General features: G+C 32.6%; 2 protein-coding genes across 2 annotated transcripts; one reads left to right on the forward strand and one right to left on the reverse strand.

Annotated features, from left to right (window-relative positions):
* The first annotated feature begins 1726 nt into the window (after positions 1 to 1726).
* LOC145597795 (putative lysophospholipase BODYGUARD 1) lies at positions 1727 to 6403 on the forward strand. The gene is made up of 4 exons (XM_081654041.1): positions 1727 to 2882; positions 3031 to 3365; positions 3933 to 4132; positions 5826 to 6403. Exons 1-4 carry the CDS (start codon positions 2207 to 2209, stop codon positions 6157 to 6159), a joined length of 1545 nt encoding a protein of 514 aa, XP_081510167.1. The 5' UTR covers positions 1727 to 2206; the 3' UTR covers positions 6160 to 6403.
* A 4035-nt stretch (positions 6404 to 10438) lies between these two features.
* Positions 10439 to 11581, reverse strand: LOC145599235 (transcription factor bHLH14-like). Its single transcript, XM_081655638.1, has one exon. It carries the CDS (start codon positions 11579 to 11581, stop codon positions 10439 to 10441), a length of 1143 nt encoding a protein of 380 aa, XP_081511764.1.
* Positions 11582 to 12392: the final 811 nt, after the last annotated feature.

A 12392-nucleotide genomic window follows, 5' to 3' on the forward strand; every position in this document is an offset into this window, starting at 1 on the left:
AAATTCCACCAAAGCTAAATACTCCAGTACTAAATTACTAACCCACTAACTAGTCCACTAACAATTCGACTACTTCTCCTATGAGTCTATGACCACTAAGTTTTTAACGAAAAGACTTAAAACTGTATTCCTTTTTTTTTTTTTTTTTTTCTCTAACTTAGTTTGAATCAAATAACCAACATATTGGACGCATAGTGCGCATATGGTTTCAGTTTAAACATATTCCATGTAAAGTCCAAAACTCGTTTAGACTCCACTAAAGAATTTTGTTCAAACATTGATTTTTTTTTTTTTTTTTTTTTTAAATCTAGTTCAATGAACAAATACTTGTATTGATTTATAGCAAGATCATATTAGCTAGTAATATCAATGTATCGCACCGTACCTTCTAGCATAACAAAGCAAAATTCTCATAAAAGATGTGAACTACGAAGTAGCTTATTTGGCTAAACATTGAAAATGTTTCCCTAGAGATCAATTTCCATTTACATCATATGTCTATTATGAAGTACTCTGTATATTATTTATTCTTATCGGAAAAGTAATGCAATGCCAATAACACTTATAGCGGATAGCCGGATCCATGCTTAGATTTTCTTCCATACAAAGTAGACTACAATAAGTTAGTGACGAAGAACGGAATGAGAGACTGTATTACGCAAAACTAATAGGCCCTATTTTTTTGTTTAAACAATTCAACAAATATTGTCTCTTACTTAGCTTCTTTCCTAGCAAGGCCTCCTTTCTTGTTAGTAATAGGAGAAGATTATGCAAGTTAAGCGACTAATAAAGAGGTTAACCACCACATTATTTAATTAAGTAATGTGATGACCAGCAGCAAATAGTTTGATTATAATATACAAGTATGAGTATGAAGTGTAAATTTCTGGAAGGAATGAATGAAAGGACCAACACTTGTACTATAGGATAGACAAGAAAAAGATACACCACACTTTGAATTCGAATTAATTACATTTATAATCCAAACCACAATAATTTTATTATTATAAATCAAATTTTGGCAGTAAGACATTTTTTGACGATTTTCATTATATAATTCTTAATTTACCGCCGTAAATTCAAAATGATTTTATTTTGCTTACTAGCTAGTATTTGTACAAGATCCAAATCAATGTGTAGTTAAGGCAGTAAGAGTAATTCGTGTATGATACACCCAAACATACAATAGTCCTAATAATAATTAAAAAAAAAAAAAAAAAAAAAAAAAGCTATTTTCTAAACCTTGAATATCTTAGTTGTATAACATTATTAATCAAAACAATGATCATATCCTATTTATAAATAATTTATTAATTATTTTTGGTAGCTAAGAAAAAAAGATTTTTTTGACGAGTTCCAATATTCTACACATTTAGCAATCGACAGTAAATCCAAAACTGTTTTCGATATATAAATGTGAAACTACTTCAAATGAGTAAAAAAAAGTATATATATACTAGATATATCGTGTGCATGGTACATCCGAATGTAGAATAGTAGACGATAGTGGAATAACATTAAAACTGGTTTAATTTTACCAAAAAAGGAGAATAAAAAAGGGAGGTGTTTAACCCTTGAAAGTGTATATGTGGGAAGGAGGAGGGGGGTTCAACCACCACCTACCAGAGTCTCTTGCCCAACGAACAAATTTAAATGAAACAATGAATTTTATTCATTTATCTTCTTTCCTTCCCCCACCCCATCTTACTACGTGTCCCTTACGACCCCTTTTCTTCTCTTTTTTTCTCCTCTTCTTCTTCTTCTTTCTCTCCTTCTCACACGCTCTCATTTAACCCCCCAACACTTTGTGGCTGTCTTATTTTTTCCTAAGAAATTATATATATGTTTATATTTTCTCACTGTCAAATACAAATATATATTTTGTACCGTCTTTTTTGAGGGGCCAATTAATCTGGGTTGGCTTATTATTATCTTGCTCAAAATTCTACATTATTTCAACATCATTACTCTATTAAAGCCTACATTATATATATACACATTATTATACTTACTCCAGCTAAATTAGCTCAACCACATCATATATCCTCTTACACATTTTTGTGTGTGAGTTTGTGTATGTGTATGTGTATGTGTGTGTGTTTTAATTTTCCCATCATCATCAAAGGTTGAGCCGAGCTAGTGAGTAAGGCCGTACTGTGTTGTGTTGTGTTGTGTCGTGCCTTGTGGTCGATTGTTAATTTTAACAATGAGTGTAAAGAATAATATGGGCAAAGCTAGATCGGCTATACTACTTACAGGAAGAGCTCTTAATGAAGGAATAAGTTTCTTAGTGTTTTTATTGCTAGACCTTCTAGATTTCATTTTATGTATGGTGTACAAGATTGCAGATTTCGTTGTCGAGGCGGAGTGGAAGCCGTGCTACTGCTGCTCCTCCTCCGCCAAACAAGCGATGGCCGTTACGAGTACTGGCAAGACGATCTTGGTGTCCGAAAAAGGCGAGTCCACCAAGATCGTCCGCCTTACATCCACCAAACTTCAACTCGAAGACGTCTCCGACACTCTTTACACTCGTCCTTCTCTAGTGTCCGAGATCTCCAAGACTACCGTCAACGAACTCAGACGCCTTAACAAGGTTGACACAACGAATGTTATCACCAAACACCACCACCAACACCAAAACCACACTACCTCGCTCATCTGTGAGAAGATGACCACGAAAACAACCGCGAATAATAACAAGAAAAATGGATCCACCACATTTACTGTCAACTCAACCATTGTTGAAATGCTTCAAGGTAAAATCGGAGGTATGCAATCTTTCCCAATTCCACGGTGGTCGGATTGCGATTGCTCGACTTGTTGCTCTTGGACTACCTCCTCTAAGGATGCTCTCTATGTACATTCTGATGGTGCTAAACCTGGTACGTCACTCTCATTTTATTATATTATATGCTACATTATCTAGCCTATACTAATTAATTATGATAATACACTAGATTATGTGATTTAAACATTTTTAACATATGGTAATAACAACTATATATTTATGTCATATTTATTATATTGTAGGAGATAAGACTTCTACAGAGGATGTGTTATTTATTCATGGGTTTATATCATCATCCAAATTTTGGACGGAAACTGTTTTCCCAAATTTTACGGCAGCAACAAAATCTAAGTACCGCCTTTTTGCGGTGGATTTGCTAGGGTTTGGTAGGAGTCCAAAGCCTACTGATTCATTGTACACTTTAAGAGAACATGTGGAGATGATTGAACGTTCTGTATTGGAAAGTAATAGAGTTAAATCCTTCCACATTGTTGCCCATTCTCTTGGCTGCATTTTGGCTCTCGCCCTCGCCGTTCGCCACCCCTCCAAGATCAAATCGCTCACCTTGATCGCTCCTGTAAGTTGTCCTTAATACTCCCTCTGTTTCAAAATAATTTTACATTTACTATCAACTTTGACTGCAGATTGTATATGGATTATGTTTTTATACACTGTTATTATTATTATTATGATGTGAGATATTATTAAGTTTTTATAATTATATATTTGATTAGTACCTTTCAAAGAAATTAAATGATTAAAATAGGTCTTAGTTAATAGGTGTATAATATTAAGGACTGTAGAGTGTGTTTATTATAATACCAATTATGACAGTTGGGTGATCCCAATGATCTCCCCGTTACTTTTAATTTGACAGATATGACTTTACAAAACAATATTATAATATTTGGATTTTATTTGTATAATAATACTCCTAGTAGTACTTTTTAATGAAAAAATTGATTACTTGAGGATACCCACATTCATTGGTAGGTTAGATCTTAAGATAATTGTGTCTGAATTAATCGTGTCTAAATAAGTCACATCGAAAATTTAAATTACACTATTAATGTGACAATTAATTCCGAAAACAACAAAACAAAAATATTATTACTAATACATAACTCGAAATTTTTTGTTACAGCCGTATTTCCCAGTGCCAAAAGGGGAGCAAGCGACACAATACGTGCTAAGACGAGTAGCACCACGACGCGTATGGCCACCTATAGCAATGGGGGCATCCATAGCATGTTGGTATGAGCATATTTCTCGAACAGTTTGCTTGCTCATCTGCAAAAACCACCGAGTGTGGGAATTTCTCACCAAACTTGTCACCAGAAATAGGTAACCCAAAACACAACTTCACGCATATATTTTAATTATTTCCAATATTGACTGCTTTTTATTTTTCTTAGTCTTACAATGGAACGTGTGTGTTTAAAATAGCCTAAAATTTGGAAACATTATAACATTCCCATAAAGCCCTTCACCTTCTTTTCACCACTTAAAGGGTGATTGTGATTGGGTAGTAAAGTTGTCCCAACAAAGTAATTACTTTGGTACCTCAAGATCACAGGATAGGCCACCCTTTTTTTAATTTTATTTTATAATTAATTTGAATTATTTTTTCTTTTTAATTATATTCTAAATTTGTTTTCAATAATTTTGGGGTAGTACATCACCTGGGTGCATTTAACATTTTTGCATTGCATTTAGGTGTATTTAATAGGACTATTTTGTTTTAAATCAAAAGTCAAAGCTACTTCATTTCATTACGCGTATCACATGGCTTGTGAATCTTATATCTTCAGAAATATAAAGTACCTCTATTTTTGAATTATAGGCTGCATTTAATTTGGTTATCATAAATTTGTTTAACAGTAACCTGTAATTTGTCTTATATACTTCGTAATATATACTACACTAAACTTGACAATTATAAAATCATCGTACAAAATATTCTCATATAAGATGTCCACATTTTATCACAAAAAAAAAAAAAAAAAAAATAATAATAATAATAATAATAATAATAATAAAATAAATAAATAAACTTGACTTGCCACACTCGTAATATAAATTACTTATTAATTTTCTTGTTTATACTAAATTAGCTAACGTGAATTTACAAATAATCTAATGGTAAAAGTTCGACCATAAATACGTCTATACCCTAAAGATTTTGTGCCATAATTAACTGAGAAAGTAATCTCAAAGCACATGTGATTACTGGCCTAGTTGCCCCAGGGACGTTCCTTCAATAGTTGATTGTCAATTTTATTTTCTTTCTCTATCAAGATATTTGCTTTATGATAGCTTGATAATTGACTACTCCAATTTTTGGTTCAACAATCACCCACCCTTTACTAATAAGTAATATAAAGTTTAGCTCATTTTGGCATATATCACCACATTTTTGTACAAATTGATAAGGAAATTGTTTAATTAGCCTTTGTTTTTGGTTTCATCCCACAAGATTGTCTAAAATAGAATGTACAAATTCAATTATTATGATGGATGTGGATATAATAAATTAAAAAATAGGGAAACTAATGTATGAATAACAATTGTTCGAATTTTATTAGTAGATTTGATTGGAAAAATATTATGTGATTTTGATTTCTAACAAATATTACGGTCAATTTAAGAGCCTCTATAATTGAAAGTGATGCATAACTTAACTAAAAGTACACACAAAAATAAAAAACATAGGGGGCACACTAATACTGGTCCGTTGTTTTTGTTCTATTTTTAGTTTAATTAAACATAAAGAAAAAGACTTACTATGATGTTGCTCTAGCTTGTCTAGTCCTAATTAATGCGAGTACATATTGGTATGGAAAATGTAAATTCTATAATCAAATTAAAGTCTTATATGTGACAATCTCATAATTAACAACAAAATTTTTTTTTATAAGTAAGTCTCAAGAAATGAGTTGTTTTTTTTTTTTATTTTCTTTTACTGTTCGAAAAGCTATTGTGAAAAAGACTCACCGAATATTTATTGATTTACTAATGAAGTTATGTATGGATGCAGGGTACGAACGTATCTGATGGAAGGTTTTTTTCTCCACACTCATAATGCTGCTTGGCACACCTTGCACAATATAATCTGTGGATCAGCCAGTAAGCTTGATAAATACCTCGACGTGGTTAGGGACCGGCTTAAATGTAACGTGACCGTATTTCATGGTAGAGACGACGAACTTCTTCCAGTCGAGTGCAGCTACAATGTCCAAACTAAAATTCCTCGAGCTCAAGTGAAGGTGTTCGATAATAAGGATCACATCACCATTGTTGTAGGCCGTCAAAAGGCTTTCGCCCGGGAGCTAGAAGAAATTTGGTCAAATTCATCATCTTCAAGTGCATAATTAAGCAAGATTAAGGACTACTCTTGAAGTTTGAACAGCACATACATATATATAAGTTCCTACAAGTTTTTTCTCAACTCCTTTTCTAGTAGGAGGGGAAAGGGAGAAATCATCATCATTTAACTATTCCACATTTTATAAGAATTGCCCTTCATTTTTAGGGTTTTCTTCCTTTTCTTCTCCTTTTTTTTTTTTTTTTTGATTTTCCTCCCAAAAATTAGAAAAACAAAAAAAAGAGTGCCAACTCCTATTAAGGTAGGAGGTGTCAAATTAAATTATTGCCCATTCACAATTGGGTGTGCATTGTTAATTAATTGCCTAGTTTTAAGCCATAATTAAGCTCATTACTCATAATCGTAGCTTGTTTATTTGATAAGAGAAAAATGTGAATCCTTATTTTTAGTGCAATTTCCTACATATATACATATAAAATGTAATATTTCCTACCTGTTTCCAATTGTACGTGGTCCAATTTTTTGTTACTTCGAGCAAACTTGGATCTATATATATACAAGCCCACTTTTGAAGGAAAGATTGATTTTATATATTAGTTTAAGGTAAAATTTCATCAGAAAAAACAATTCGGTTATTATTTGAATACTCCATTTACTTGTTAAACTTACACTTGTGTACAACCTTTATATCCTTCCGTGTGTGGTAGGCAATAAATGTAACAACAGGTTATTTAAATTTATTTCACTGAATATAATTTTGTGAAAATGAGTAGTGGGACATTGACATCTCCTACTGAACTAATTCCTCCATTACTACGACTATACTGCCATAATTAAATACAAATTAGTGAGCTAATTCATCGTCTACTATAATGGAATTGAACATACACTTATTAGCTGGTTGATCTCTTTCTTAATCATTACGAGCAGCCAAAAATATCATTTAAATTAAATATCAATCCATTATTACTTGTATGAGTTGTATCATTTTATGTCGATATTGTTAAAAGACAAACAATTGGAAACGGAATGGGAAAATGTCTGAGTGATTGACTAACTTAACTAAAAGTTTGATCAGGTGATTGAAGCTTGGAATTGATTTTATCACACCCTCTCACATAAAAGCCCATATGAATGCAGAATGAATCTAAATAGCGCTATATACTCCACTTGAAAGAAGGGGTGGATAAGATTTAAAATGTCAAAGAACTATATTAATTACCTACTGTAAAAGATTAACCTGATGGTTGAATCTCATAATTGGTTTTATACTCTATCAATGAGACTACCTCGACCCAGGATAAAAAATAAAAAAAAAAAAAAAAAAAAAAAAAAAGAAAAAGAAAAAGGAGGAGCTAGGAGGAATCCAAGTAGTATCTAAGCATGTGGGGCAATATATATAAATATAAACATAGAAAAGGCTAAATGGTGTAAGCAATAAATGAGAAATGAAGGTGATGTAAAATGCACTGCCAAGGGTGGTTACTGGGTGGTGGGTAGTATCAATAATCTATCTAATGGAGGGTAATAAATGTACTCAACTCACTACCACTACCACTACCCTCTCTTCTTAGCTGTTTTTCAGGACTAACTCCTCACTTTGTCTCTTGTCCATTTTACCTTCTTTTTTAAACTCTTTCTATTCAATTCTATTCAATGCTTTCTAATTATGTACCATTTCTATTGTTGTGCTTTTATTCTTCTATTATTTGTCCCACTATTATTTATTTCTTATATACCCTCTGTTGCAAATTTCTTTTGGAATGGAATGTATAGAATGTTAAGCAATCTAATTATTATAATTATACTGATTGGTTTATATGTCATATCTTTATGAGATTTTGATGTCAATGCTTAATTCATGCATATTCATTTCTATCAACGTATGTAGTATATTTAAATAGGAAGACTATCGAATGTATCCAAGAAAAATCAATCATGATTTTTTTGCTGACATGTGGACAACACACACGTTAGTATATACGACGTGTACGTGTTGACAAGATCAACATACACTTCTGATTTCAAAATCTTAATAGTTCGAGTGAAGTTAATTTTGACTACAAAGAGTAAATTACAGTAATATAATTTTTAAATTCAAGTGATAGAACAAGCGAAAATAAACTTAAAATTAAACATACAAATTAAAATGAAATTTATTATGATCAAGGACGGCATACATAGATCATAGGGTACGGTCCATGGTCATGAATAACAAATCTAGCTATAAACAACATAGTACAACATATATATTTATTTCATACCATGTGCATATAAGATGGGAAGTTTCTTTATTTGATGGTGAAATGAGAAATAATCGAATGTATGTACAAAACAACTAGCTAGAAAAATAAATTGCAATTTCTTACCAAATTAGCCGGTGAGAAACATTTGCTCAAGTTTTGGTGTGTCCTTAAACTACTAGGTTAGCCCATAGTAGTTACATGTGTATTGTATAAAAAATTATAAATGCATGGAATTTTAGTAACAATATTTTACTAAGTCTAAGTTTTGGGCATGTAACAAAAGTCTGGCCTATGACAATGACCAAATTGTTGTTCAAAGGGTAATCTCACGCCATTTTGAATAATTTTAATCCTCATTGCTCCTTATAGTATGACGTTGTCATGCCTCTTATGGCATGATGATGCTTTTTAAAAAGCTTTTCCACATATAGTTTCCCGTAAATTTAATCTTGTTTGATGTCGATTTTTCAAATGTGTGATGTTTTGATAAAGTGTTACTTTAAGTTGAATAGAAACGAGTACATATACCCATATGTAGAAAAAATGGCTACAAATATATTTGAGCGAAATAAGTACTATATATGCAGTTTGCACAAGGTTCATCATGAGATTCATGTGTACGAAATGCGTTTTTTTATCCTAGAAAAAATTGAAGCAATTGGTATCAAAGATTCATTGTTATTTTTCTTATAAGTCTTATAGTAGTTACAATAAGTTTTAGACTAATTGATAATAGGTTGATTGGAGTTCCCTATATTAAAGTTACCTATTAAAATTCAAAAAAAATGTTAGTCATATATCTTTCCTATTCTTCTTCAATGTGTGACAATTATGTTCACTTCACTTGTGAATTGTGTTAAACTTCTAATACTATATCATAAAAATGATAAGTTATACTACCTCCGTTAAATATTATGTGCAACAAAAGATTATTATTTGTGAGACATAAAATTCCTTGGTTGCACATGATAATTAACCGGGGTAGTATTTCAATGCCTCAGTCCCCCTTTATTTGCTCCTGTTGCACATGATAATTAACCGGGGTAGTATTTCAATGCCTCAATCCCCCTTTATTGAAAAAGAGTTATATCATTATTTTTTTTTTTTTGAAATTAGTTGAAAGGAATTGATGAGAGAGAAAAAGTGGTGAATTGATGTAATGATTGTAAGAGTAAATGTATTGTCAAATGTAACTACAACTAAAAGTATAGTAGTATGAAACTCAGATTAACAGGACACTGAAAAAGAAAAATAGGAAAAATTATTAAGAGATAAAGGGAGTATATTAGTGATATTGGAGCTCAAATTAGGACACCTAAAGCACCAAATAGAGAAGAGAGGAAATTTTAAGTAAAGAAAAGGGTAAAAGTGGCAATATGAAGTGTAGTCAGAGTAATTTTTCTGTGGTACATAGCAATTCACTAAAGATAAGAGTAAATTTTAGTACAAAGACCAAATCATAACTTGATAAAAAGGTACTTCATCATTCGTTAACCTTTATGAGTTACTAATTGACTACGTACTCTACATTTGTTATTTCGGTATGATAAAAATCAACACATATCACTAATTTTGCGAAAAATCCACATACATAATTACTATTGGTTTCCCTATCACAAGAACATAACAAAAATACAACTATTGATTTGGAAAAACAAATAAAAAGAGGTCGATCAACCAAGTAGATGTTATAGGGAGAAAAGTGAAAGGGGAGATGAGAATCCAAATAGAAATGAGAATTGTGAGGGAAATAGGGAGGGAAGGGAAAGAATGGGCCCAAAATGACGTCACGTGTTAGTTGGGGGGCAAGAAGGTGGTAACTTTTGATGTTTTTGAAAATAGAAGGTGGTAATTTTCAAAAAAAAAAAAAATAGAAGGTGGTAATTGCTAAAATGGACATAACAGAAGGTGGTAATCGTCAAAATTTCCTTTTTTTTCGATTAACTTGTGAAGATATATAACATATCATGACATAAAATTATAATTTATAGTTTGATTGAAGAGCGATATATTCAAGAATGAATTCATGCATGCATACATATATTTTAAAATTAAAATTACTACATATTACAAAACTTATCAATACTGCAACCTCTGACGAATAGCACTAGTTAAGCTTTCTTGAGTACTAACTAATTCATCAGGATACAATGGCATCTTAGCAATAATATTCTGAAATACAACCTCATTCACATGTGATATAGTTGCATAACATATTTCCATACGTAGGTCTTTCAACACATTCATAATTCTTGCCTCTGGATGATCCAAACCCGTCGTTTGAGCTCGAATCACCACTTCTTTTCCCATCAATTTCACCTCAACTTCAATCTCAATAGGCCATCCCTTAGTAGTAGTGAGATGATAAGGAAGCAAATCTTGTAAATGCGGGGAAAATTTAGTATTAGTAGTACTAACTGAAGTACTTGCAGACGGCAGTTTCTGAAGTTTTTCTTCCAGATTTTTTACAGTAGACTTGAGCTCGTTGATGTAAATAACTGCATCTGATAGCAGAGATGCTTTGTCCATCTTTGAGACGTAGGGAACCACTCTGCGTAGCGCGTAGAAACGTTGGTTAAGCTTTTCCCTCCTTTGCCTCTCTGCCTCTACATGGTTGGTACGCGGCACATGCATTACACCTGCAGACACTTTACCACCATTTCCATTACCATTAAATGTTGAGAAGGCGAGCTCGATTAAGCACCTGTCTTCTTTGATCTCATCCAAGGATCCGATTTCTATGATTCCACCTGAGGCAACAGGTACAAACACCAGGGTGCGAACATAGTGCTGCAAAGCCTCCCTAGCCCTCTCACAACTCGAGTTGTTTATGAGCCACAGGTAGCACCCTGAAGTCATGGCTTCACCAATTACAAGATTGTAATTGTCCTCAATGACTAGGTGTTTTCCTATTGAATCTGCATAAAACCATTCAGCATCTGATGTCATAACAATCTCCTCATCTAGGGTGCTCCTCATGGAGCAGCTTCTCAAGTAACCATCGGAACATGCTAACACACGGCGGCTACTGATGTTGGTAGCCGCCGTTGTTGTCATCATGTTCTCAACACCGGGTGTCGTTTGCCATAACATAGCATATAACAACCCTTGCTTGCTCTCTACTATAGTTTGGAGGCGTTGTTTAAAGGAATGTATTTGTGGATTAAAATTTAGGCAATCAGGTGAGGAAGAATTGGAAGGAGATCTAGTGCGTGGTGCCATAATAATCTTAATAATATATTATGATCAAATAATAATAGATGGTATTAAGGAAATTTAATTAGTATATAGCTAGATATATGTATGTAGAATTGTAAATCAAATAGAACTCTTAAATGATTTAATGATGAAATAGATAGTTCATATGTATTTATATGGATGCCGCATGCACCAAGAAATAGGTGAAAAATTTTCTCATCTTCACACTACAGTTTTACTTAGTATTCATATTGTTGACTGATGATTCAAGTATATTAATTATTGACTAGACGATAATTATTGTTACTTGTATAGTCATTATTCCATGCAATCATGCATGCTAATGTCTCCATTGAAATTTATATTGTAGTCGCGTCACGTACAGAACAACCATCCTTGTCAATTGACATCAATTTTATCAATACTCGTATTATTATGTAGAGAATGTCTATTTGCCTATTTGGTACGGAAGCTTCCAACTTTTGGCATGGTTAGGTTTCAGTCCCCTCCCAATTGTTGTTGTGGTGGATCGAACATGGGACCTCCCTACCAAGTGAAGTCCCAATCACCACTACACCAATAGCCAATTGATTTTGCAGTGCCTAATTAAACTAGTACATTCACTTCATCTCCATATTTTTGCCCCAGAGATGTATGTTCACTCTATTAATTTTTTGGTTGTGTAAAATTGATGATATTGGATATATATGGTGGGTTCAAAATATTATTTGTGAGAGGAAAATGGTGGTCCCTAGTGCTATATATGGTATGGAGCAAAATAAAAGGGACACCCCACTAAAAAAATTGGAGAAATTTAGGGGCAGAGGAATTATGA

Source organism: Chenopodium album, chromosome 20 (assembly GCF_948465745.1).
Source record: "Chenopodium album chromosome 20, dcCheAlbu1.1, whole genome shotgun sequence".
NCBI lineage: Eukaryota > Viridiplantae > Streptophyta > Magnoliopsida > Caryophyllales > Amaranthaceae > Chenopodium > Chenopodium album.

Coding starts and splice junctions, on each gene's coding strand:
- LOC145599235 (XM_081655638.1), bottom strand. CDS start 11,581: ATGGCACCACGCACTAGATCTCCTTCCAATTCTTCCTCACCTGATTGC.
- LOC145597795 (XM_081654041.1), top strand. CDS start 2,207: ATGAGTGTAAAGAATAATATGGGCAAAGCTAGATCGGCTATACTACTT. Junction 2,883..3,030: donor TTCTGATGGTGCTAAACCTG/GTACGTCACTCT, acceptor ATTATATTGTAG/GAGATAAGACTTCTACAGAG. Junction 4,133..5,825: donor AAACTTGTCACCAGAAATAG/GTAACCCAAAAC, acceptor GTATGGATGCAG/GGTACGAACGTATCTGATGG.